This window comes from Artibeus jamaicensis, unplaced genomic scaffold (assembly GCF_021234435.1).
Source record: "Artibeus jamaicensis isolate MK-2021 breed Jamaican fruit bat unplaced genomic scaffold, CSHL_Jam_final scaffold_286, whole genome shotgun sequence".
Lineage (NCBI taxonomy): Eukaryota > Metazoa > Chordata > Mammalia > Chiroptera > Phyllostomidae > Artibeus > Artibeus jamaicensis.
In genome coordinates, this window is record NW_026522034.1 from 224,333 (window position 1) to 250,407 (window position 26,075).

General features: G+C 64.6%; 1 protein-coding gene across 5 annotated transcripts in view; it reads left to right on the forward strand.

Annotated features, from left to right (window-relative positions):
• FLT4 (fms related receptor tyrosine kinase 4) overlaps positions 1-26,075 on the forward strand; it is a 38,215-nt gene that overhangs the window by 7,944 nt on the left and 4,196 nt on the right. Inside the window, exons 2-30 of one of the 5 annotated variants that reach the window (XM_053656849.1) lie at positions 5,462-5,558; positions 6,224-6,477; positions 6,647-6,759; positions 6,882-7,044; positions 7,240-7,379; positions 7,664-7,832; positions 8,146-8,263; positions 10,487-10,641; positions 10,726-10,888; positions 12,144-12,270; positions 13,288-13,396; positions 14,251-14,613; positions 14,815-14,961; positions 15,059-15,190; positions 15,341-15,447; positions 15,655-15,790; positions 16,239-16,343; positions 16,697-16,810; positions 16,979-17,067; positions 17,189-17,339; positions 17,780-17,874; positions 18,255-18,377; positions 18,557-18,668; positions 19,685-19,784; positions 19,979-20,084; positions 20,483-20,637; positions 21,630-21,750; positions 24,397-24,482; positions 24,556-25,353. In XM_053656849.1, the coding sequence (XP_053512824.1) occupies positions 5,462-5,558; positions 6,224-6,477; positions 6,647-6,759; positions 6,882-7,044; positions 7,240-7,379; positions 7,664-7,832; positions 8,146-8,263; positions 10,487-10,641; positions 10,726-10,888; positions 12,144-12,270; positions 13,288-13,396; positions 14,251-14,613; positions 14,815-14,961; positions 15,059-15,190; positions 15,341-15,447; positions 15,655-15,790; positions 16,239-16,343; positions 16,697-16,810; positions 16,979-17,067; positions 17,189-17,339; positions 17,780-17,874; positions 18,255-18,377; positions 18,557-18,668; positions 19,685-19,784; positions 19,979-20,084; positions 20,483-20,637; positions 21,630-21,750; positions 24,397-24,482; positions 24,556-24,580 (3,875 nt within the window). In that variant the 3' untranslated portion in view covers positions 24,581-25,353. Of the gene's footprint in view, positions 1-5,461; positions 5,559-6,223; positions 6,478-6,646; positions 6,760-6,881; positions 7,045-7,239; positions 7,380-7,663; positions 7,833-8,145; positions 8,264-10,486; positions 10,642-10,725; positions 10,889-12,143; positions 12,271-13,287; positions 13,397-14,250; positions 14,614-14,814; positions 14,962-15,058; positions 15,191-15,340; positions 15,448-15,654; positions 15,791-16,238; positions 16,344-16,696; positions 16,811-16,978; positions 17,068-17,188; positions 17,340-17,779; positions 17,875-18,254; positions 18,378-18,556; positions 18,669-19,684; positions 19,785-19,962; positions 20,085-20,482; positions 20,638-21,629; positions 21,751-24,396; positions 24,483-24,555; positions 25,354-26,075 lie in introns of those variants that run through there. The other 4 variants (XM_037136383.2, XM_053656847.1, XM_053656848.1 and 1 more) reach the window with 4 other exon arrangements.

Consider the following 26,075-nt stretch of genomic DNA (forward strand, 5'->3'; position numbering starts at 1 on the left):
ATACTCTGGAGGCCAGGCCAAGGTCATGTACAGCTCTGGAGGGCCAGGAAGAGCCAGAGAAGGCAGCTGAGGGTTACCCCTCTGGGCTAAGGGACAGATTGGAGGTGGGGAAGGAGGCGCTTGGGGGCAGGGAGGCAGGCTGGCCCTCAGGGCGGTTGTGGGACAGAAGGGGATGGAGAGGCGGCCCCGGGCAGGGAGAGGTCTGGGCTCAGCAGGCCCAGGCTCCTTTGCTGCTGCAGCCATCACTACCATGGGGCTCGGAGCTCCGGTTTTCTTGCTGTTGCCGGGACTGAGGACCCCATGCTCCCCACCCCCCAGGCTGAGTGAGGACCACATGAGGCAGTGCCTAACCCACAAGCCTTCCTGCCCCTCCTGCCCACCCCCCACCCAGATCCCAGCGGCTGCTCCCACAGCCAGCCGGCCGCCTGTGGCTGACGCCAGGGTCCTTGCTGCCCGAGGCTGCTGACAGCACAGAGAAGAGGCATGCACTCTGGCCTCCCTGACCTCGGCTCAGCCCCAACTGTTCTGCTGCGGGCTGGGGGACCAGAGCTGCTGGCCAGGGGAAGGAAGGAGCCAGTTCCTGGGCCAGGAAGAGGAAGGCAGGGGGAGTGCGGCAGAGGCCAGGATGACGGGGCTTCCTGCTGCGGGAAGGGAAGGATGGCAGGGACAGACGACAGCCAGGCAGGAAGGATGCGCCTTCTCTTCTCCCTTCTCTTCTCCGGGCTGTGGGTGGGGGCTGGGCAACGGGAAGCCTGTGGGCACCGCAGCCCTCAGTCCCGGGTCTGCCCCAGCTGCGGAGCAGCCTGGGCGCACAGGTTGCCAGGGTCCTGACCTTAAACCTGGAACTTCTTTACCAAAGGAACAGCGAGGTCGGACACAGTTCCAACACAGAGAAAGACCCGCGAAGTTTCTTTAGCCAGTCGGTCAGCTGTCCAGCTGTCCCTTCACCCACTTACACTATGCATCAGCCTGTCCATCCTTCTACCCATCTGTCTGTCTGTGAGTCCTTCCATCTGGCCACCCTTCCTTCAGCTTTCCCATCCGTCTATCCACCCACCCATCCATCCTTCTATCCATCTGTCCTTTCATCCACCCACCCACCCATTTACTCATTAGACAGGTAGGAATAAGGCTCGTTTATGGAGCCCTCGCTCTGCACCAGGTGCCATGCTAGGCCCCGGGTGGTGGAGAAAGGGGGGCGGTCTTTGTCCTGACCCTGTTGAAACTTACTGTCTAGTGGAGGAAGTGGAAAGACATGACCGAAACAGATAAGTAAATGAAGTCATTACTGATTGTGACGAGAAGGATGAAGCAAGAAACCAGGAGGCTGAGATGGGCACTCAAAGGGGCACATAGGTTTGGGAGGAGGTGAGGAGGCCCCATCTTGGCTGAAGGCAAGCAGCAGCCCTGTGGGCGCGGCAGGGGCGAGGAGGTGGCGGGGAGCAGAGGTGTGTGCAGGGAGCAGGGCTGCGGAGGGAGCAAGGCAGGGGGTGGAGGAGCCTGCAGGCCGCACTGGCCGGAGGGTGAGCACGCAGGGCGACAGTGGACTTGGAGGGTATGGAGAGGGGGAGGGCCAGTCCAAAGTCAAGGGTTTGGATTTTCCTGGCAGTTCAGAGAGAAGCCGCTGGTAGGAAAGCAGAGTGGGCTTTTAAACTCCCACCGACAATCACTGAGGAGTGGAGGAAGACCAGAGTGGCCGAGGGGCAACATCGGGGACAAGCGTGGCAGGGGGCAGGCCCCGGCCCCAGGGGGCCAGCGGTCTGGCTCTGAAGTGCCTTGGGGACTGGCAGAGGGCTGGGGTGGGAGAGGCGGGCCTCCTGTCCCATCTGGGGAGATGGACGCTGTGGAAGAGGAGCCCTTGGCAGGGATGGCGAGGGTGTGAGTCTGGAGTTTAGCATCTGGAATGTGGGACTCGGGCGTTCACAGGGTGGTCAAGCGCAGTGGCAGCCGGATTCTTTAAGCTGCCGTTGAGAAAAGGGGACTGGGTGGGAGATGGAGAATTTGGAGGTGCCCGGACACTCGGGAGAGAGCGTGGAGCCTGGAAAGTGAGGGGCATGGAGTCTGGGGCTGGGCAGAGGCGCAAGGGGAAGTGAGGGCAGGGTGGCTCACAGCTCCGCCCCTGCCCACGAGCGCCCCTCGTCAGTCCTGGAACAGGAATGGGGGCCGCGACTGGGAGGGGGCTCTGGGTCGGGCGTTGCAGTTCTGTGAGACAGCAGGCGATCCCAGAGAAATGCTGGCGGTCAGAAGGGAGAGAAATTATCTGTGGGAGTCAGGTCCAGGGGCTGGAGCTGGTGACCTGATGGGAGGCCGGGCCTTCCTTGAGGGAGGGAGGGCCGGAGAGTTTGGGGTTTACGGGAAGCGGGGTTGTTGCAGGTGGGAAGGTGAGCTATCTCCATACGATGGCTTCCCTCGTCAGTGCTGGGAGGGCAGGGTGAAAGGGCAGGAGAGCCCCCCTGAACTGCAGCCCAGGGCCTGGTTAGGTCGGCAGACAGGCACAGAGAAGGAGGCTGCAGTGCAGGGCTCCGGCTTACTCCTGGCGCTGAGCCGCTGAAGGGCACAGTGGCGTCCCAGGGGCATGGTGGGGGTCCAGGGGCAGTGAGGGACCCTGGGCCATGCTGTGCCAAGAAAAGGGTGAGGCCAGGAGGGGGTGGCCAAGGGCAGGGGTCCCTGGCCTGGGAGTTTGGGGGCTGCTGGAGGACTCCCCAGTGGTGGGACAGGAGCACCGTGCGGGTGGCGCAGGAGGCTGGAGCGGTGCTCAGGAAGATGAGCACTCGGTGAGAGCAGCTCGGAGAGGGCCAGGTTCAGGATGTGCCCAGGAAGTGAGGGGCCCAGGGAGTGGGGGGAGGCAGTGGAGGTGGGGGCCGACAAGGCCAGGGCCCTGGCGAGAAACCATGTGGGCGTTGAAGTCCAGTGGAGGTGGAGGGGCCAGGCTGGGAGCACAGGATGAAGGGAAGTGACCAAGACAACAGCCGATGACAGCTTTAGTGGGGCAGGGGCGGTGCCCTCGGAGAGGGGAGGTGGCCACCAGGAGTTCCCCAGTGTCAGGCCTGCAGTGGAGTACAGTGACCCACAGGGGCGGTGGTGCCCTCAGAAAGCGCAGTCTCAGTTAAGGTGGGGGCGCAGGGAGACAGTAACGCCAACCAACCGCCAGGTCTGCCGCTCACGCAGGTTCCAGGGCGGCGGGGAGTGAAGACTAGGGACACTGGGCAGGTCAGGGAGCCTGGCGGCAAGGGAGAGACTCACGGGGACAGGGATGGGGACGGGTGAGAGGCTGGCAAGCAGGGGGGTGGTTCTACTTTAGTGCGGCCTCAGTGCAGCCCGGTGCTGCCCCGGGGCACGGGGGCCTCTAGGGAGGGAGCTCCCACAGGCCACACTGCCCCACCCGTCCACGCCCCCACACCCACACCCAGCAGGAGCCCGAGCAGGTCCGAGTCACGGTGAGCATTCCTGTCAGGCAGAGAAGCACTGGGTAGACTCAGAGGAGACAGCTTCTCGAGGGGAAGGAGCACGAGCGTTTGGGGCGGAAGACTTCCCGACGTGCAAAGCCAGGCCCTTTGGGATGACGGCGAGAGGCCCCGCCCTCTTGGAGACGTGCCCTGAGATGAGCAGCTGGAGAGAAGGGGGTGGGCAGAAGGGAGGGGCCTGACTGGCCCCCTTCATCTTGGAGGCAAAGAGGAGCCTGTGACGTCTGTGACCTCTGCCACAGCTTCAGAGCTGGGGGTACCAGGTGTGCACCTGGATGTGTACCCCAAAGGGGAGACGCCCACCCCCCTCCAGGAGTCTCAGGGCAACACTGCCGGCGTGGCCGGTGGGGGGAATACACGGTCCCTGGGCAGGGGGGCACTGTCTGCCCAGGCAGTGGAGGCCACATGCCGGCCATGGGGAGGGCCAGCTTCTCCGCCCCCCACAGTTTCCGCCCCCAAGCCCATCGTGTGACCCTCTGTGCAGCTCAGAGGCCAGCTGTCTGCCTGGTGTGGCTTTAATCCCTGTCCACTGCTCCAGGCTTCCCCTCCAGCCCCTCATAACCCCAGGAGGGCCTCCCACTGCAGGGTGCCCCCCCCAGCAGCCCAGTGGGTGCATGGTGGGGGGCTGGTGTGCGTGGAAGGCCAGGCGCCCACCTGGCAATGCATGGGTCTGACCACAGAACCCACATGGAGGAGCCACCTAGGAGCAGAGGCCAGGGCCGCTTTCCCGCTGCAGAGCCCCAGGGGGCGCTGTGCTGCTGGCCTGCGGACTCGAAAGGGCCCTGGGTTCAGGCGTTGTGGCAGGCACAGCGCCAGCCCCGTGAGGGGCTGCCATCCGAGGGTGGCGGTGCCTCCGTTCCTCTGTCTGCACGGTGTGACCAGATGCTTGGTGAGGACCTCCCAGCGCTGGCACTGCCTGTGGGGTGCCTAAATGAGACTTGGTGTATGAGGGTACCACCCAGGTGCCTCTTCTAGGGCAGTCCAGGGTGCAGGGCCAGAGTGGTGTAGGGAGCACAGAGGAGCTGCACCTCGGCGGCGAAAGGGGCTGGGGGCTGGGGCAGGAGAGTGGGCACTGCCCCCCAGGAGGGACAGGACACAGCCCAGGGCCTTCTGCCACCCAGTCCTGTCTTCCTGTTGTCTCAGGCGGCCCGGCAGGATGCACCTGCCCGAGTTCCAGACACAGACCCCCCCAGGCGTGCCAGGACCTCACACACACACACACACACACACACATGCACACTCATTGACACGTCAGAGACATGTCACATCTACACCAACCCCATGGACACACAGATCCACACCCACAGAGAGGCACACACAGGGGTGCACACTTATACCCATGCACACACATGTGCACACGCACACAGGCAGGATGGTGGTGGGCGAGGAGGGGTGGGGGCGGGGCCACGGTCCTGGAGGGCTGTGGGAGGGTTTTCAACTAGGCGAGTGGGGTCATTTGTGCGTTTGGGAACAAGCCTGTAGGAGGAATGGGGGGCCGAGACTGATGGAGGCAGAAAGATCTGGGGCAGCCAGCAGGGGCCTGGACGGTGGACAGCAGTTGGAGAAACCCAGGAAAGACAAAGTGGACTCTGAGATCTGGCAGAGCAGGAGGTAGGCCGCACTGGGTGGGGGAGCACATTTGGAGACAGTCTGCACCGTGCGAGAAAACCTCACAAGCAGGGGCTGGGAGTCTGAAGTTCGGAAGGGAGGGGCCCTTGGGCAGATTCGTGGGGGTCACGAGGCCAAGGGGACAGGCTGAAGGACCCCCCAGTGTCATGTGCTATTTGCACTGTGCTCTGTCGGTGTCCCGCTGGCAGCTCAGCTCTCGACGGGCGGCCGGAGTGTGGGCCCAGTCCAGGCCTCCGCCAGGCATCACCGGGTTGGGCCCCGCCTTGTCACGTGGCTCAGGGACCCTGCCCCGGGGAGGGGCCTGCACCTGACTGGCTTCAGGTGTGAACTCATAACGCATCGCTGCCCCAACCTGTCTCCCACCCCAGGCCTGGTGCGTGGCTACTCCATGACCCCCCCGACCCTGAACGTCACAGAGGAGACACACGTCATTGACTCCGGGGACAGCCTGTCCATCTCCTGCAGGTATCAGCCCTCCCCCTGCCAGATGAGCAGAGGGGTCTGGATCCCTGCTGTCGTCAGGCCAAGGAGGCAGCAGACCTGAGGCAGGCGCGGTGGTGGTGGGAGCCCCGAAGGCGGCCCCTCCCCGGGGCCGACCGGCCTGGAGGCCTGGGTCTCTGGTGCCTGTGTCTCCTAGGAGCCTGGCTGTGGGAGTCACAGCCCTGCAGTCCCACACACTCTGCACCCACCTTTCCACAGCCACCCCAGTCATTTCCCCCGGGCCACAGACCAGCCACCCTGCCCACACCCCTGGGTCACCCCAGTCATTTCACATGGACCACAGACCAGTCACCCCTGCACCCACCCCTGGGTCAACCCGCATTGGGCCCCAGGTCACCCTACACCCATTTCAGCAGCCACCGTCAGCCCAGGCCAGGTACCCGATGGCCCAGTCCCCCTGCAGCCCAGCTCTGACCAGGGTCCAGGCCACTCTGCAAGCCAGCCTGCCACAAAGAGGCCGGAGGGGCCAGGCAGGGACCCGGGGTCCTCAGCGCCCGCCGGCACTGGGCCAGTGCTGAGTGCCCCGACGCTGGCCTGTGCTGCCTGCCCTCTGGGTGAGACAAGTTGTGGGTGAGCCTGGGCCCCACGACTGCAGAGGGGCCCCTCTTCACCTTCACATTCTCTGCCAGGGGCCAGCACCCCCTCCAGTGGGCCTGGCCAGCCACGGGAAAAGGGGCTGAGGAAGCGCCAACCACAGGGAAGGACAGCAAAGACTCGGGGCTAGTTCAGGACTGCGCGGGCACAGACGCCAAGCCCTACTGCAAGGTGCTGCTGCTTTCCGAGGCCCATGCCAACGACACGGGCAGCTACAGCTGCCACTACAAGTACATCAAGGCCCGCATCGAGGGCACCACGGCGGCCAGCACCTACGTGTTCGTGAGAGGTGAGGGGCCCGGCCCGTGCACTCCTGTGGCTGGCAAGGTGGCGGGGCACCCCCACCCTGCCCCTGTGGACCTCGTGGGACCGCCCTGCTGCTCCCCCTACCCTGTCCGAGGGTTCAGAGGCCCCTTGAACCCTGCCTGCCCTTCCCACAAACTGCTCCCTCTCTGCAGACTTGAAGCAGCCGTTCATCAACAAGCCGGCCACACTCCTAGTCAACAGGAAGGACTCCATGTGGGTGCCCTGCCTGGTGTCCACCCCCGGCCTCAACGTCACCCTGCGCTCGGTACAGCCCCGGGCCTACCCCACCCCAGCACCCAGCACCCCAGCCCTGCCCGCTGGGAAATGCAGCCATCAGCCCGGCCTGGAGGAAGGGGTGGCCGGGGGCTGATGGCCATGTCTCCGCAGCAAAGCTCAGTGCTGCAGCCAGACGGGCGGGACGTGGTGTGGGACGACCGCCAGGGCATGCGGGTACCCACCCCGCTGCTGCGCGAGGCCCTGTACGTGCACTGCAAGACCATCTGGCACGGCGAGACCTTCTACTCCAACCCGTTCATCGTGCACATCACAGGTGGGGGCGCCCTGGGCCATAGGCTCGTGGTCAAGTGACCTCTCCCATGTCCTAGGAGGGGGACTGCAGGAGGAAGGCGGGGACCCCCACCCCCAGTGATGGGGCTGTAGGTGCCGCAGCTGGTCTTGTCGGGGGCCCTGCACTCTGTGTGCCGTCCTGCCAGGGGCTTGGGGGTTACTCTTCATGTGTTGCCAGGCAACGAGCTCTATGACATCCAGCTGTTCCCCAAAAAGTCAACGGAGCTGCTAGTTGGGGAGAAGCTGGTCCTGAACTGCACTGTGTGGGCTGAGTTCAACTCCGGTGTCACCTTCGACTGGGACTACCCAGGGAAGCAGGTGAGGCCAGCAGCTCCGCCAGGGGCTGTGCCTGAGCCACCCCCAGGAGTCCCCAACACTGCTCATGTGCCCTGGCTTGGCACACACCGGCCTTTGCAGAGAGAAGGTTCAGACTGAGCTCTGTCCCAGGCACCCTGGTTGGAGGGGGAAATTTTTCTGCCCTGAGGACAACTCTGGGCCTGGGTCCCAGGCTCTCGGAGCCGTTGCTGGCTGGGCCGGGGTGTGCCTTTGGTGGTCGGCTTTGCCAGAGCCTGCCCGTTCTGACCCTGGACCTCCCTGGGCAGGCCGAGCGGGGGAAGTGGGTGCCTGAGCGGCGCACCCAGCAGACTCACACGGAGCTCTCCAGCATCCTGACCATCCACAACGTCAGCCAGCAGGACCTGGGCACCTACACGTGCAAGGCCAACAATGGCATCCACGTGTTCCAGGACAGCACCGAGGTCATTGTGCACGGTACGTCCTGGCTGGGCTCGGTGTGCCCAGGGGGGCCTGGATGGACTGGGAGTCAGTCGTCAAGCCTGGGGAGCAAGGGTCCTTGTGCGGCGTGGGCCCAGGGTCAGTAGTCATAGTGCACCAAGCAATGTGGAGTCCAGCCCCAGGGAAGGGAGGCTGAGTGGACGGCCTGCTGGGTCCCCACACATGGTGAGCAGGAGAAGCCTCGGTCGCAGTGTCTGTCCTACGGGTGTGGGGCCACACAGGGAGTCCCCAGACGGGTAGGGGAGCAACGCCAAGTCCTGGATTCACACCAATGCCTCCTGTCCCACAGAAAAGCCCTTCATCAGCGTCGAGTGGCTCAAGGGTCCCATCCTGGAAGCCACGGCCGGAGACACACTGGTGAAGCTGCCGGTGAAGCTGGCAGCGTACCCCCCGCCAGAGTTCCAATGGTACAGTCCTGGCTCCTGCCCCTTGCAGCCTGCCAGGCCTAGCTTGAGAGCGGACCCTCCGGTCGGAAGGGCAGCGCCCCCCACACACACACAAGGCCTGCACCCTGAGAGCCTGTGGGGGCCGCTGTACAGACCTCGAAGGAACCTGCCTGTAATGCGGCAGTTCAGGCAGAGGGAAGGGAAGGCGGGCCGGGAGGCTGCCGAACTGTGAGCGCTTTTCGGTGCCCCCCACCCTGTTCCGTGGGGGGCAGCGAAGGGGCGCAGCGTGGAGCTCTACTGAACTACTTCCCACACCCACTCGCCGCCTCAGGGCCCTGCTGCCCGGAGCAATGCCTCCAGGCTCTTCCACCTCACTCTGAACCAGCTGCCGCCCCGGGGCCCTCCGGTCCAGAAATTCGGAGGTGCCGCAGGGGCTCCAGACTACTGTGGAGCCAGGCCTGGCGTGAAGACCGGGAGGGCCCTGAGGAGGAGGCCCACAGGCCTCAGTCTGTGGCCTGAGAGTGAGGGGGTCCCCTCGGCTGGTGCTGAGCGCCGCCAGCGAGGGCCCCTCAGGGGGGGTCCCCAGGGGACCTTGGGGAGGCATAGCACCCCCTGCACCCTCCAGTCACCGGAGTGGTCCACGTGCCCCCCCCAGACGTCACATCTCCCCAACCCCAGCACACAGAGGAGGAAGCAGAGTCCAGGAATGGGGGAACCATTGCCACCTGAGCCCGAAGCCTCGCCTTTCCCTGCCTGGGACGCCCCCTTCAGGCAGAACAGCCCGAATCTGGGGTAGCAGAGGCTCCAGGAGCCCTAGGCCAGCAGCCCAGGCTGCTGGCTGGAGGCTGGATGCAGCTTCTCCTGGGAGGGCCCGGCCTGGGTGTGACCCGGCCTCTGAGACCACAGACCTCGGGGTCCGTTGGGGACCCCTGGTATAAGACGTCCCTCACAGGTGTAGCCTCCTGGGGCCCTCTCCCCTGCCCCCCGAGGCCATCAGGCTGACTCTCTCTGGGTGAATGGCTCTGCTGCACCAGGCCTGGTCCGAAGACAGCTGGCTGTGTTCCGCCAAGCCCGGCCTTTCTCTTCTCACTTGGCCGGCACCTTCCTCCCAGAAGAGCTCAGCCAGGCCCAAGGCTCACAGAGACATTGCTGGGGCGCTGGTGGTCACTGCAGCCCCACAGTGGCCCCCCCCTTCTGGGTGTGCAATGGTCCCGAGGAAGCGAATGGATGGAAACCGAGTAAACAGACAGGCCCCAAAGTGCCCCCTGGGGCACATGGACCCCCCAAGTGCAGGAGGCCGAGGCTAAGGGCCTGACCTCAGGCCACACGCCCCCTGCTGGAAGGTGCACTTCCATCCCCTGTTTTCAGACCAGGCAGTGAGGGGCTTTGCCAGGGTCTCGGGTGCAGCGGGCGGCAGACTCGGGACTGCACCAGAGTCCACAGGCCGAGTGGCTGTGACGCTAGTGAGTCACGAACCTCCCAGTTGAGAGCAGGGCCCCTGCGTCCGCCTCACTGTTGGTCCCTGCCTGAGGCCTGTGCCTCTCCTGTGTCCCTCTGGCCTCGCACACCCAGGACGGTGCTGCCCCAGTGGGGACCGCTCCATGGGGGAGACAGGCAGTCAGTGTGGAAACTGGAGAGCAGCGAGCAGGCAGCAGAGACCGGGCCGAGGACCCCACTGGTCCCCAGGACAGGCCTGTCTGCTGAGTGGGTGCTTGACCGCAGGTAGGAGGGAGGGGGACACAGAGCCAGGGCCCCCACGAGGTAAGGGTCCAGGCTGTGCCCCTCGAGGAGCGTACCTCCCCGCCTTGGCCGCATGCGCCACGAAAGCCTGTGAGAAAGAGACAGTCCGTTCCGAAGGCCGGCAGGGCCCTCCTGGCCTGGGCCTCGCGCCTGGCCACCAGAGGCCAGCCCCGGCCACGGGCAGGCCCCGGATACGGCGGCCGCACCGAGCAGGAGCTCACTCCCCGTGGGAGCCCTGCGGGGCTGTTGAGAGGGCACACCTTGTGTTCCTGAGCCCGCCGTGGCCATGCCGGTACCTGGAGACACCCCCAAAGTCTTTAGGCCCTCTGCGCCCCAGAGCAGAGTCGGCGCCCTGCCCTGCACTCCACAGCCTCCTGGGCTAGCCTGGGGGGCTGCCTCCCCACGGCACCTCCCCACTGTGGGGGCTGGGGCACGGCAGGGAGCCAGTGCCCGGGGGTGGGGCTGGGCGGGCCACCAAGCACCTGAACTCCCTTCCCGGGCCAGGTACAAGGACAGGAAGGCTGTACCCGGGCGCCACAGTCCGCACGCCCTGGTGCTCAAGGAGGTGACCGAAGCCAGTGCTGGCATCTACACCCTCGCCCTGCTGAACTCTGTGGCTGGCCTGAAGCGCAACATCAGCCTGGAGCTGGTGGTGAATGGTAGGGGCAGGCGGGGCGGGGCGGCCGGTGGGCCGGTGGGCGTGGTTAGAGGGACCTCTGACCGCTGCCTGCCTGCGCCCCTAGTGCCCCCCAGCATCCACGAGAAGGAGGCGTCTTCCCCGAGCATCTACTCCCACCGCAGCCGCCAGGCCCTCACCTGCACTGCCCAGGGGGTACCCCCTCCTCTCAGCGTGCAGTGGCACTGGCGGCCGTGGACGCCCTGCAAGACCTTCGCCCGGCGCAGCCTGTGAGTGGGACTCCAGCCCGTTCGCCCTACCTCCCAGCCTGGTCCACGTCCAGAGCCTTGACTCGAGCCTCGCGCCTCCCCCAGAGCCCAGCCCTAAACTCAAACCCTGTCTCCACCGCACCGTAACTGCCCCCCACGACATCCGTCCAAGCCAGGCTCAGAGCCTCTCAGACAGGTCAGACCTGCCCTCGAACCTGGACGGCACGTCCTGGTTCTCGTCGGAGAGAACCCGGCGATGCCACTGGTCCAGGAGCGCACCTCCTGTCCAGCAGGCGGAACTGGCCACGGTCCGGAGACGGGCTGGCTGAACGTGGGCACGGGGCACCGACCTCACCCACGCTCAGGGGCTCCTTGCTCTAGCACTTACCGCCAGTCCTTGCAGAGGAGGACACTGAGGGTCCGAGAAGGGGTGTGACTTCCCCAAGGCCACCTGCTGGGCTGTGCTTCCTTACATCTAAGGAGGTGCCAACTCGACAGGCCCGGGGTAGCAGGGCACAGGAGAGGAGGGTGCAGAGGTGGACCTCGGTGGGGAAGGTGCTGGGGAGCCAGCAAAGGGAGCTGAGGCAGGAGTGTCAGGGCTTGTTTGCCACTTAGCAAGAGATTATCACGAGCAGGGTGGAGGGTCACGGGTGGGAGGGACGTGAGCTGGCACCCAAGGGAGGAGAAGGGGCAGTGGCACCAGGGAGGGGCTGCGGTCAGTGAGGCGGGCTCAGTTGGGGTGGCCTTGGGTCTCCCCTGTCCAAGGCTCACAAGAGATTCTTCCAGACCACAGGGCTGTCAGTCACAGCTGGTACCCCCAAATTCGCTTCTTTCTGACGCTCGGTACCCACCAACAGTGCCCTGGCTGCTGCGCTCTGCCCCTTGGGGGCCCAGGCCCTAGTGGGAGACACCCTGTCTGCATGGGGAGAAAGGGAGAAGGCTTCGTGGGGCAGGGGTGTTAATTGCCACCCCTGGGGGTCTGGGCGGACCTTGCAGGAGGGGCACACTCGAGGAGGGGGCCACGGAGCAGCCCCGGGGGCCACTCGGCCTGTGCTGGCCCCTTCTGGGAGGCAGTGTCTGGCAGCCCCTGCAGGGCGGTCAGAGGCCCTGAGCGTACCGAGTGAGAGACTGTTCCAACAGCCAGTGGCTCTGCACCCCTGCTCCCCTCAGCCAAAGGCAACCCTACCCGCCACAGCGTAGGAGGGGACCCTGAACGAGACAACACGACCCCTCCCTGCCACACCGCTGACCAGCCCTTGTCCGTCCTCATCCCCAGCAGCCCGCGGCAGCAGCGGGACCGCATGCTGCAGTGCCGGGACTGGAAGCAGGTGACCACACAGGACGCCGTGAACCCCATCGAGAGTCTGGACTCCTGGACCGAATTCGTGGAGGGGAAGAACAAGGTAGGGACCAGCCAGGCCACTGCCCAGCAGGAGCAGAGGAGAGTCCAGGGGGCGGCGTCCAGTGCTGGCCTCTGTGGCTCCCACCAGGCAGCAGGGCTCTGCCGGGAGCCGCTGAGTCACGAACTTTCCACAGCGTCTCTGGGCCTCCACTCCCGGCCTGTGCGTGCGGGGAGGGCTGGCTGCTTCCCAAACAAGGAAGATACGGTTCAAGGCTGCGTGGCCAGCCACAGGCTGCAGCTGCCCACAGGCTCCAGGCTCGGGGTTGGCCTGGCCCCTACCAAAGGCTGCTGAGCCCCTGGCCCAGCCTTGGGGGCAATGCTTAGAATACGCCAGGCGGGGGAGGGGACCGAACAAAGGCACCCACTTCCTACAGTCACTTCCTGTTTTCCTGCACACCTCCAGAGCCTCTTCCTGTTCCAGGCCCAGCCAGGAAGTGCCCAGCTTCGAGTGGGCTGGGGGTGCATCACGGGGTGGTAGGCAGGGCTTAGGGCCCGCTCTCCTCCCGTGTCCAAGCTTCTTCCTACTGCCCCAGGCTGGAGTTCTTCTGGAAGTCCAGGGCCCAGCCTCCCCCTGCCACTGTCCAGGGCTCCGGGATGACAGGTGGTGTGGGCCCTGCATGGGGACCTGCCACTCGTCTTAGGCCCCAGACTGACTCATGACCCTGGCTGGGACGGACCCAGCACCTCCAGGCCCCTGTCCCCTCCTCAAATGGCCACAGCCTGAGCCCATCCACAGCCAGAATTCTCTCTAGCCCTGCCTGTTGCCACCCTCTGACCCTACCCACTGCCATGCCAGCCGTCCAGACCACTGTCCCCTGGCCTCTCCCAGGAGCACTAGCCCCCTCCCCGGCCTCTGCTGCCCCAAGCCTCACTTCCTCTTCTATACGCTCCTGGCCCTGCCTCTGAGCTCTGTCGCCTCCGGTTCAGAGCCTCAGTTTCCCCCGCGCCCGATGAGCACAGCCTTGCAGAAGGGGAGGGTCAGGGCCGGAGACCGACTCTCGGCCTGTGCTCTGCCCAGACGGTGAGCAAGCTGGTGATCCAGTCCGCCAATGTGTCTGCCATGTACAAGTGCGTGGTCTTCAACAAGGTGGGCCAGGACGAGCGGCTCATCTACTTCTATGTGACCAGTGAGTGCCGCGGGCGGGCGGGCTCGAGAGGAGAGCAGGCCTGGGAGAGGGGGAGACCGGGCTGGGGCCCACTCAGGTCTGGTGACCGTGGGGCACCCGAGAAAGACATCGGGGCAAGAGAGACAGACTTGCAGACCATGGCATGAGGACTGGGGTGCCGGCCCCTGGGTGCAGCAGCACCCTCTCTGACCTCGGCCCTGGAGGGGCCTCCCCCAGGGTGCTGTCCTGCTTCTCCCCCACGCCCCACGCCCTGGGTCTGAAGAAGGCGGATCACTGGTGGGCTTTGTCCTGGGAGAAGGTCCCTAGTTTCCTCGGATTTTCCAACATGTTAGTGACCTCAGGAATCCTCAGAAAGGGAGGTTCCTGGGCCTAGGGGTGTGGCGGGGGACCCAGAAGAAAGAGGGAGCCAGAGAGAACACTCCGGGGGTGCAGCGAGAGGGGCCCACAGGAGCCTGACGAGGAGTGCCCAGAGGAAATCAGAGCGAAAGCTACGCTGAAGGCTAACGAGGCCAGGAGAATGTTTCAAGTACAGGACAGTGGTGTGGTGTGGTCAACAGTGAAGCAGGATGAGAACTAGGGCCCCCCACTGGGCCAGGCGAGGAGGAGCTCACAGGGAGAAGTGGGGGCAGCAGCTGGGGTGGGTGGGGTGTGTCCAGGAGAGCCCCGGGGGGAGGCAGGAGGGAGGACAGCCAGTGAGGCTGACTTCTGTGACCGCTCGGTGGTCAGTGAGGGGCGGTGGTCTCCCTTGATCGAGAGCGGAGTGAGTCCAAAGGTCAATGGGAAAGGACAAGCAGGCACCTGGCAGGTGAGTCACCACATCGCTCGTGTCACCGCGATCCTTCCCGCCCTTCCAGCCATCCCCGACGGCTTCAGCATCGAGTCGGAGCCGTCGGAGGAGCCCCTGGAGGGCCAGGCGGTGCGCCTGAGCTGCCAGGCGGACAACTACACGTACGAGCACCTGCGCTGGTACCGCCTCAACCTGTCCACGCTGCACGACGCGCACGGGAACCCACTGATGCTCGACTGCAAGAACGTGCACCTGTTCGCCACGCCACTGGCCGCCAGCCTGGAGGAGGCAGCGCCTGGGGCGCGCCACACCACGCTCAGTCTGACCATCCCCCACGTGGCGCCCGAGCACGAGGGCGACTACGTGTGCGAGGTGCAGGACCGGCACAGCCAGGACAAGCACTGCCACAAGAAGTACCTGTCCGTACAGGGTGAGGCGAGCAGGGCTGCCGGGGAGAACGGCAGCGCTTTCCCACGCAGCCTTCTCCCCCCCCCCGCCCAGCAGGCACCAGGCGGCCACCCACGTGCACCAGCCTCCCTCCCCACCCTGCTCTCTGCTCTCTGGAGGCCCCTTCCCGGGGCCCCCTGGCTTTCCGCACTCCACTTAGTTCCCTCTTGACTCCTGCCCTCAGCGCTGGAAGCCCCGAGGCTTGCACAGAACTTGACTGACCTCCTGGTGAACGTGAGCGACTCCTTGGAGATGCGGTGCCGGGTGGCTGGGACGCACGTGCCCAGCATCGTGTGGTACAAAGACGAGAGGCTGCTGGAGGAAGAGTCCGGTAGGGGGCGGGGCCTGCCGAAGAGCGGGGTGCGGAGGCTCTGGAGGTCAGGGCCCCAGACCCATCTGAACTTGAATGCGTAACCCGCCTCCTTCAGGAATCGACCTGGCGGACTCGAACCAGAAGCTGAGCATCCAGCGCGTGCGCGAGGAGGACGCGGGCCGCTACCTGTGCAGCGTGTGTAACGCCAAGGGTTGCGTCAACTCTTCCGCCAGCGTGGCCGTGGAAGGTCCGGCCTGCCCTCGCGCGCCTCCGCCCACCTCCCGCCCCGGCTGGGTGCCTTCTTGCGGCCACCCCCCTGAAGTCGTGCCCGCCAGAAGGGCGCGCTCGCGCGGAGGGCTGCGGCCCCCTCTACACCCGGTCACGTCTGCCCACTCAGGCTCCGAGGACAGAGGCAGCATGGAGATAGTGATCCTCGTTGGCACCGGGGTCATCGCCGTCTTCTTCTGGGTCCTCCTCCTCGTCATTTTCTGCAACATGAGGAGGGTGAGCAAGCCTCTCCCCGGCTCCTCTCAGGGCCTCTCTCTGCCCGGGCCAGTCCCTGAGATACCCCGCACCCTCGCCTCCCCGGAAATGGCCCTGTTGCCCAGACCCCTCCGTGTCGGGCTCCTCTCCCATCTGCCCTGGGCTGAGCTGGACCCGAGCCACGGACCGATGGCCCGGCCAGTGAGCCGTCCCCTCTCCCACCCCCAGCCAGCGCACACTGACATGAAGACCGGCTACCTGTCCATCATCATGGACCCGGGGGAGGTGCCCCTGGAGGAGCAGTGCGAATACCTGTCCTACGATGCCAGCCAGTGGGAGTTCCCCAGGGACCGGCTGCACCTCGGTGAGGCCGGCACCCAGCGCACCCCGCCCGCCCTGTCCTACCTGGCAGAGGCCGCAGGCCGGAGCCCTGAAATCCACCCATTCTCAGAACTCTTGCCAGGAAGTCCTCCCTGGCCCCCGTCTGTCCTGACCTATCCATCTGGGAGTGCACCCCCAGAACCACAGCCAGGGCTCCCAGTTCCCAGGCCCCCCGGGGTCATGTCCCGCCGCTCTGAGCAGGGTGGGCCCGCCACACCTGCTGGGAGAGGATGCAGGGCTTCCTGTCCGCCTGTCCTCGGCCTCTGCCTGCTCTGCCCCCCAGGCTCTTCCTGTTTGGCAGAGGGGCTCCTGGCCTCCCTCCCGCTTCTGGGCCTTCCTTCCCGGCTCCCACCCCGGTTGCCCCCACTGCCCATCCCTCCGCACCCTCACCTCCATGCGGCTCACCTGGACCCTGCTCTCTGTCCCCACAGGGAGAGTGCTGGGCCACGGGGCCTTCGGGAAGGTGGTAGAAGCCTCCGCTTTCGGAATCAGCAAAGGCAGCAGCTGTGACACCGTGGCTGTGAAAATGCTGAAAGGTGTGGGGTCGGCCAGTGGAGGGAGGGGCTGGGGAGCTGGGGAGGAGCAGCTAGCTGCTGCGGTAGGGCTGGGAGCGATGCTGTGCAGGGAGAGAAACTGAGCCTCAGAGCCGGGGTCTCACGCAAGGCTCTGCAAGGGTGTCGCTGGGAGTCCGAGCGGGGTCCGGGGCTCAGGTCTGAGTCATCCTTCCCAACCCCACCTGAGCCTCCGGCCTCGGCGGGGCGGCTGGGCAGTGCTGGGCTCCCTGCGCCCCTGCTGGCGAGAGCGCTGAAGGTGCCTCAGCTAAGAAGCGCTGGGACTGGGGAGAGGCGGGCGGACCCGGCACAACGCAAAGCCCCTGTGTCCCCTCTAGAGGGCGCCACCGCTAACGAGCACCGCGCTCTGATGTCCGAGCTCAAGATCCTAATCCACATCGGCAACCACCTGAACGTGGTCAACCTCTTGGGGGCGTGCACCAAGCCTAATGGTATGGGGTCGGGCGCCCTGCGTGGGAAGCAAGGCCCTCGGAGCACTGCATCTGTGGGTGCTTGGGGCGGAGGAGGGTTGGTGGGCAGGGATGCTGCTGCGGTGCTAGCCCTTCCCCGCGCCCTGGCTCCCCAAACACTCAGCACCTGCCCGACCTGCTCTTCCCCAGGGCCCCTGATGGTGATTGTGGAGTTCTGCAAATACGGCAACCTCTCCAACTTTTTGCGCGCCAAGCGGGAGGCCTTCAGCCCCTATGCGGTAAGTGGGCACCCTCCAAGGGCCAGAGCTCTGCTGTGAGCCAATGGGGTGCCAAGGTGGGCTGGGGTGATGCCTTTGCTGTAGGTGGTAGGCCCCCTTCAGCCTGCTTTGTGTATCGCAGGAGAAGTCCTCGGAGCAGCGGAGGCGCTTCCATGCCATGGTGGCGGGCGCCCGGGCTGATAGGCGGCAACCCGGGAGCAGTGAAAGGGCGCTCTTTACGAGGCTGCTGACGGGCAAGGGCAGGGCAGAGCGGGCCCCTCCAGTTCCAGACGGTAAGAGCCTGGCTTCCTTTTGCCCAAAATGTGGCAGGCACCACGATACCTCATGGTCTGGGGTCAGTGGCATAAGCTGGCCTGGAGCCCTCCTGGTGGGGCTTGTATGGGAGCGGGGTAATGGGTTTGCCTTAGGAAAGCAGGACTGCTCGGAGGCGGTGTTCATAGATTTTAATGTTTGTTTTGGGCCTCCCTGGATGAGCAGAAGTTTGTCCCGCAGACAGGGAGGTGGAGCAGATGCAGCAGGTGCAAGGGTCCGGTGGTGCAGCAGTGCTTGCTGACCTGGAAGCAGTGAGGGTGGCGGAGTGCAGGCTGAGGGCAGGGGAAAGCCACGGGCCCCAAGAGATGCAGCAGGGGCTGGGTGAACAGCCTTTGTGGTGGTATGGAGTTTGGGGATCATGGAGGGGACCCCCCTGAGCCCACCTTGCTCCTTTATACAGCCGAGGACCTATGGCTGAGCCCGCTGACCATGGAAGACCTTGTCTGCTACAGTTTCCAGGTGGCCCGAGGCATGGAGTTCCTGGCCTCCCGCAAGGTGACTGCCCCGCAGGCCCTTCCGAGGGGAGAAGGGGACCCACCGGCCGCCATGACGTGAGCGGTCCCTACTCCCTCCACAGTGACCCTGAGGTTGAGGTGCGTTTCTCCCACTTGGTGGAGAAAACTGAGCCCACGTGGAGGGGAAATGACTCCCCGGGATTTCTAGCGGTGCAGCGGCAGAGCTGCATGTGGAGTCAGCCTGTCCCACCTCACAGCCTCCTCGGCTGTCCCAAAACCTCCAAGAGCCCCCCACAGGGCGAGTCCTGGGGGTGCCCAGAGATCCTGGGTGGAAGGAGCAGGGCCTCGTGGTGGCTGTGGCCATGGCCTTGCCCCAGGGGCCTTTGCTGACCGCCCCCTTCCACGGGCTCCTGCCCCTAGTGCATCCACAGAGACCTGGCTGCTCGCAACATCTTGCTGTCAGAGAGCGACGTGGTCAAGATCTGCGACTTTGGCCTGGCCCGGGACATCTACAAGGACCCGGACTACGTGCGCAAAGGCAGTGTGAGTGCGGGCCGAGGGCCTCTGGATGGGGGGGGGGGGCGGGGCAGTGCGGGCCGCCCTGCTGTCCACAGGGAAGGTCTGAGGGCCTGCAGGGACCCAAGTGACCTGCGAAGCGTCTGAGGCAGGCGGGTGGGGGCGGAACCGAGGATCAGGAGCCACACCTCCTCTGCCGCCTGCAGGCCCGGCTGCCCCTGAAGTGGATGGCGCCGGAGAGCATCTTCGACAAGGTGTACACCACGCAGAGCGACGTGTGGTCCTTTGGGGTGCTGCTCTGGGAGATCTTCTCCCTGGGTGAGTGCAGAGCAGGGTGCCGGGTGGGGACCGGGGGGATTGCGGGTCCCAGGCCCCACCAGCCCTGTGTTGCAGGGGCCTGGGCAGCCCGGGGCACACAGCCCCAGTCATTCTGAGAGCCCTTTCGTCCCCACACGTGGGCCACTCCAGTACCTCAGGAGGGTGCCGGGCGAGCCCCAGCAGGTCCTCCACAGTCCCCCTCCGCTGCAGAGCCCTTTCTCACCTGCTGTGGGGATGCGGCTGCTGCTTCCAGGGCCAGGAAGGGACTTCAGGTGTCTGGGGCTCACTCCAGGGGACTCCCCTGCTGACGCAAGCCCCATGTGGGAGCCTGGGCCCCGCTGGGACCAGGATGAAGAAGCCCCTATACTGAAGGGAGGGGAGCAGGCAGTGAACCAGCAGGCTGAGTGCTGTTACTGAAGGGAGAGCACAGAGCACCCAGGGAGGACACATGCTGTGAGCCAGGGGCCTGGGAGGCTGGGCTGGTGAAGGGATGCGGCGAGGCAGGTGGGCCCAGGAGGACAGAGGCCAGGGCCATGGTCCCTGGGTGCAGGAGGTGGGCAGGGCCAGGGTCAACAGATGAAGTGAGGGAGCAGAGGTGGCCCTGGCAGCTCCTTCGGGTCATTTGGGGTTGAGTGAGGACCTGGAGTTTCGGTCTAAGGGGAGCCGTGTGGGGCTTCACACAAGGCGGGGAGCAGCCCGCCTTGAACTGCTGCGTGGCCTGCTGCAGGCAGACAGAGGGAGGCCCCAAGGCCCCTGGTGATCCAGGAGCCCTATTGTTGCTGATTTGGCTGGAAAGCACCAATGCCTACTACAGGCCTCGAGGGCAGGACAGTGCCAGGTTTCTGCTGGAACCAAATTAAGAACTGGCCCTGGGGGAGGGGAGCGCCTTGCCCAGGCCCCGCCCAGAGCTGCAGGATGAGCATCCACGGTGGCAGCCAGAGCAGAGCAATTTGGGAAACTGGGCAGAGCAGCGGCTACCTGCTTCTCACCCACCCACCCCCCACTCCTGCTTCCAGGAGCCTCCCCATACCCTGGGGTGCAGATCAACGAGGAGTTTTGCCAGCAGCTGAAAGAGGGCACCCGGATGAAGGCCCCAGAACTGGCCTCTCCTGCCATGTGAGTCTCTGCTGGCCAAGCAGGCTTCGGGAGGCAGGAGAGGTGGGGTGGAAGGGGGCGTGTAGGCAGGGGGCAGGAGCAGGGGGTTGGTGCAGGCGGGCATAGGAATGGAAGCTGGCAGGCGGGGGAGGGGGCTGGGTCCTCCGGTGCTGGGTGCAGTCCCTCATACCCAGTCCAGCCGCACTTTCCCGCAGACGCCGCATCATGCTGAGCTGCTGGTCTGGAGACCCCAGAGAGCGGCCTGCGTTCTCGGAGCTGGTGGAAATGCTGGGGAACCTGCTTCTGGGCGGGGGCCCACAGGTGAGCCCCTCTGGGCCATCAAGGAGTTCCTTGCTCGGAGCAGAAGTGACAGATTCCTCCCCCTCCGCCCCCAACAGCCCCACCTCCTGTTCCTTTGCACCCTGCCCTTGCCTCACGTGTCCTGCCCCTGGGGTGCTCTGGGACCTGGGGCAGGGCAGGGAGAACTCCTGCCCCTGGGCACTTGGTGCCCAGTCGTGCCTCAAGAACAGGGCGGGAGGTGCTGGTGTTTGTCCCTGGGGGGCAAAGCCGGGCTTCCTGGGGAAGGTGCTCCAGCCGAGCCCCCTGCAGGGCCTCAGAGCACAGCCCTTCTAGGCTCAGGGTGCCGTGGTCCCCAGGGCCCAGGTGGCTGGGGGCCATGGTGGCCCTGACCCTGCCACCTCTCCTGTTCCTACTCCCAGGAGGAGGAAGAGGAGGACCACGGGGCACCCTGTGGCTTGAGCTTAGAGGAAGGCAGCTTCTGGCAGACGTCCACCACCGCCCTGCACTCTGCGAAGGCTGAGGCCACCGAGGAGGGCGGCTGGCCAGGCCCGCTCCGGCACAGCATGGCCGCCAGGTCAGCCGCCCTCCCCAGGTCCAGGGGCTCCCCCGGTAGGAAGAGGACAGTGTGGACATGGTGTCTCTTATCCTCATTAGTCATCAGGGAAAAGCCAACCACAAGGACACGAAAGGCCGCTCTCTGCCATGTTCAACCGCAGAGTGATTCTGACAGCAGAACCCCCCCTCCCCAGTCAGCCTCGGGGCCCTGCAGGCCTGCGGCCTCCACTTTGCCCCTCAGCCTCTGCCCCCACAGTATTCTTCTCTCCGCCCTCTGTCTTCCCTGTACTCCCAGCCTCTGCCCCCACTCTCCAGCTCAGAGGGAGCCCTTCTGGGGCACGGGGGTTGGGGGGGGGGGGGGGGGGCCAGGCCAGCCCCACTTCGCCCGAGGAGAAAAGGGAGGGGCAATGAGTCCCCAGGGCCACTGACAGAGACCCTGGGAGCAGGGCGGGCCCCCACTAACCAGAGCCCGGGACTGAGACGTAGTCTGGGGTCCCAGAGGTCCCTCATGGTGGCCGTTTGTACTCCACGCTCCCACTGGCCTTGCCGAGGGCCCTGAGACCCTGCCCATCGGCCCCCGTGAGGAACAGGGCCAGGCCTGGGAACAGGAAAGGCCCTCTGGTTCTCACCAGGCTCCTTCCATCAACGGCTTGGCACACACACAGATGTACACACGCACATGCACACACATGTGTGTGTGTGCATGTGCTGACCAGGTGGGGGCTTGCAGCCCTGGGACAGCCTGCTGCTGTCACAGGGCAGTAGTCCTGGGGGGGCGTCTCCCCGGCTCTCACCTCAGCCAGCTGGCGGCTCGGCTCCCCTCTGGAGCCGCCCCACAGTGGCCTCTGGTCCCATCCTCTGCAGAGAAGCGGGAGGGTGCCGGGTAGGAGCCAGGGCAGCACTGCAGCCCCAGACCTGGGTACTGCCCAGCAACAGACGGAGCAGGAGAGGTGGCCCAAGCCCCCAGAGGGCGCTGGGGTGCATCCCTTCAGCACTGTTTGCTCCCCACAGATACTACAACTGTGTGGCTTTTCCCGGGAGCCTGGCCAGAGGGGCGCAGACCCAGGGCGCCTCCAGGATGAAGGCGTTTGAAGAGTTTCCCATGACCCCAACGACCTACAAGGCCTCCGCGGTAAATGCAGGGGGTGTGTGTCCCAGCTCAGGGAGGCAGCCGGCAGGGACGCCTGGGGCCTGGGTGTTCCTGCAGGGCCGGCCCTGGGCCCCCAGCGGCTCTCCCCCACGCCCGCTCCCCTCGCACAGCCCCGCCCTCTCTGCCAGAGTGGCAGGTGCCAGCGCCTCTCAGCCTTGGCTTCGGGGCTCAGAGAGACCACGGGCTGAGATGGCCTCCCCACGCACGTCCCGGACGTGTGGGGCTGTGGGAGGCAGAGGGCAGGCCCGGGCAGCCTGGACCTCCTGGCGCAGTCTGCGCAGAGGCAGGCTCTGGGAGGCCCGGCCGCCCCTCCGCCTCTCCGGCCCCGCCCACACGCGGCAGCTTGGTGTTCTGTCCCTAAACCTCCCTGGCCGCTCCTGCGGGGACAAAGCAGGGAGCTGCCCCTGTGCTTCCCGGCGCGGCTGGTGCCCGGGCAGCCCGTCCCTCTGCCAGTCAGCAGACTCCCACAGCCCCAGGGGCCTGTGCCCAGGCTGAATGGGAGCCACTCCCCAAGGGGGGACACAGCTTAGAAGCACCAGGTCCTGCCTCTTTCATCTCCCCTCGCCCGCCCGCACCCGCCTCACCGCTCCGGAGCCAGGAGGAGGCGCTAATGGGTGGCTGCTCAGAGCAGAAGCTGGGGTCTGAGGGGTCTTCTGGGCCCGAGGGGACTCTGGCACCAGGGAGTGCGTGGCTGTGCACCTGCCCTGAGTCAGTGGCCTCAAAACCATGCTGCAGGTGCAGGGACAGGGACCCTCTAAATCGCTTGGTCAGACCACTTGAAAATCTTACCTGAAGCAACTCAGTTTCCTGTATTTTTCCATCTTCCTCCCACACCGTGTGGCTGGGAAGCCCTTGTGCCCCAGTACTCGGAGCACAGACGTGGCTGGTTCTGCCCGATTCACTTTGCAAGCCCAGTAAAGCCGACTCGAACTGCGTGTTTAAACCGCTGCAGAGTTTCTCTCTTTTTCCGGCACCAATCCAATCAGGTCATCATAGTTTCATTTCGTCTTCCCTACGCCTGGGAGGTTTGGCCTCTCACCACACCTTGGGTAAAATTGCTGGAGCCACACCTGCTAACAGGACACCTCCTTACGCCAACAAGACTCTCCAAAGAGATGCGGCAGGCGGGCCATTTTCTTCCTCAGCCTTCGGAGGAAGAGAAGCAATGGGCGTCTCGTGTGGACAATTCATAGATAAACCAGCAGTTCTTCCCATAGAACCCGAGCACATAGCTTTACACCATTAGCCAGAGACTGGCCCCCGCATCCCACAGCCAAGCCCTTGCCCCTCCCTCCGACCTGCCCGTCCCAAGTCACCTCTCCTGGAAACCATGAGGCTCCTCCATGCTGGTGGTGCAGCCCGTCCAGCGGGGCCTCGCTGCGTTCAGGAACTGCGGGGGTGCCGTTCCCATGTCCCATCGCGAGTTCCGCCCCCGCGTGGCGGCTCTGGACAGTGCCCTACCTGGGTGGAAGCAGGCCAGGGAGGGGGTGCCGGGGAGGAGCTCGCCTGTGAGCCATAAAGGCTGAGACCGAGGAAGCCCAGAAGCTGCACCTAGAAAGCACGCCTCCCAAACGCACAGCAGCCTCCCAGCACGGAGCAGTTCCCTGCCACTGACCCGTTAGTTACATTTCTCAATTTATGTAAGTGCTTAATTTCCTTAAGTCCAATTAACAGAGCTCTTTCAGCCCAATTCTGAAGAATGAACACACCCAGGGGCCACACTCAGAGATTGGGTTTGAGTCTCCCACAGCCAGTGGCCTGGGACGTGAAGGCCAGACAAGGCTCCGAGAACACAACCCAGCTCCCGCAGGACAGGCACCTGCAGGAGTGGAGACGGCCCCCCAGGATGTCCTAGTGGTCAGACCTGAGCAGGGGTCCCCCCCAGAGCAGGTCCTTGTCCCGTGGAGATGCAGGCGGGTGGACCCCAGCCAGCTGCCGCTCGTGCTCACTGCCCGCCCCCCCCCAGGCTGAGAGGGTGTCCTTTCAGGAGGGCTCCATCTAAGTCACCAGATTTGCTCCCAAACTCACCAGTTTGCTGCTTGGGGTGCTCTGTTCAAGAAACTACACGTGGTAGTCGCAGGTAGTCTACTTGGCAACAAGTAAAGGAGATGGTTGGCAAATCCAAATCCTCTCTGAAGGGAGGCTGAGCCCCTGCATTTGTACACTATTTGGTCAATTGCACCGTGATTTCTTTGCAGTTGTCTACATTTACCTGGTTTGAGTTCCTCTCAAGCTCACCCTATTTCCCCACTTCTGCAAAAATACTGTGCTACACTGTAACATTTAGCAAGAGCAGCATTTAGTAAGGGCTGTTCAGACGTTGAGGCCCCTGTCCTAACACCCTGATACATGCATGGCTGTCTTGTAGGTCCCCCACATGGGGCGGTCTAGCTTTTGCTGCCTCTGGAGCACCGGCAGGCGTAGCTCCCAGGCCTCAGTTTCTCTCTGTGTGGAGGGGTGATGACCCTCCCTCGTGTGCTCCGAGGAGGGAACGGATGCCTGTTCCCTGCTCACAAGAGGTGTGAGGTTGGCAGTGGCGCGGAGCCTGCGGCCCCATCCCGCCCAGGGTGGGCGCCTGCAGCCAGGCCTAGGTGGGGCCCAGAACCTTGGCTTGTTCTCTCCACGTAGGACAACCAGACGGACAGCGGCATGGTGTTGGCTTCTGAGGAGCTTGAGCAGCTGGAGAGCAGGCACACAGAAGCAGCCGGGCTCAGGTAGGGCTTCCTGCGCCCCCGTCCAGACCCAGCACACCCAGGCCTGGTCCCACACCTCTCTTCCGTTTGGCAGGTGCTCGGACACCACCTCTTTGTAAAACCAAGTGTGACCCTCCATGCCCAGTGTGTGTGCACAGCCCTCCCCAGCCAGGGTAGGCCCCCGCCACCCCGGGGTCCCCCCGGAACATCGCCCAGTGGCCTCTGGAGCCTGGCAGATCATGTGACCTGGACACGGCTGGCGTTCTGTTTTGATAAGAATACGGTGACAGAGAAATCCTGTACCCAGGTGCCCTGCTTAGAAGGTGACCACCGCTTGCCCAACAAGATACCCCCCAATACTGAATATTTAAACTTGTGATGCTGCAGATAAAATAGTTCGGTGTCTCCTGGTTCACTTCATCGGTGTGCACGCCCGCGGCTGTGTCGCCGGTGCTGTCTGGGACGCTGCTCAGAACTGGGCTCTCTCCCGCTAGGCCCACACTGCTCTGGGCCCCTCTGGACCAGCTGCCCAAAGCCACCTCACCTTCCGCCTATGCTGTTCCTGCATCAATTTATATGTTGTCGCCACACATATTTATCTGTGCTATCAGCAGAGTTGATGTCCTTTCCTCCCTTTCCGGTCGGTGATTTATGACCTCTACAACCTGACCAAGGCCTACCCATGGTCGTTGGTACCCACTCATTGTCCACAGGAACCCCAACTTGGGGTACAGTGAATGAGAACACTCTGTTCCGTGCGAACAGCTCAATGAGGAAACAGCACGGCTGTGAGAGGGCTCAGTTCTGCAGCAGCCCATCCCGCGTGGAGCGGCAGGGCTGTGAGGAGGCCCCGGGGCACGAGGCCCGTTTCGGGCCAGACAGCTCCGCTCTGTCCTGCTCTGTCCCGCTCTGCGCGGCACGGGGCTCCAGCCCCGGGAGCTGGCCTCATTGTTTCGGCTCCAGCAGGGGAAGCGGCCGTCTGCAGCCTCCGGGGGAAAGGCGAAGTGCTCTGTGAACTAGAGGGGAGCAGACTTACCTAGGGAGAAGTCCCCGCCCCAGTCCGTGATTGGTTCACTCTCATGCAAATGAGGATTTTTTTAAGTCCTCAGAGTTTAATTGGCCCAAAAAACACAGTCCTGTTTGGTTGGGCGGAGCCTCTCAGGGGTCCTCCCGAGGGAGATGATGGGGGTGCGGCTACGCAGCTCTGAGAGAAGCCTCGGCCCTGCAGGTTGAAACGCTCCCCGGAACCCCTGGGAGGACCAGCTCAGAGGCGGGGGCCCAGCGCAGGTGGGCCCTCCAGTGCCGGCTTCTCCCTGGGGTGCCGTGTGCGTGCGAGGCCCCTGAGCAGCAGCAGCTGCCAGGCTCTGCCTGTGACTCAGCCCAGTGAGCCACCAGGAGCCCTTCTCGACAGGGGTGTTCGTTCTGGGGGTCCTCACCCCTGTTGGTTATTTTCCCCAGGCAGCCTATAAAGGCAGAGTTTGTGGGGCTGTGGACACTGGCCTTTGTGGGGTCAAACACCTGGGAATAATGCAACTGAATGGGGCGCGTTGGCCTCTGTTTTTGCTTTACTGATTCTATTGAGTGGCCCCCGTTAGTGACCCCTATCGTTTGGGG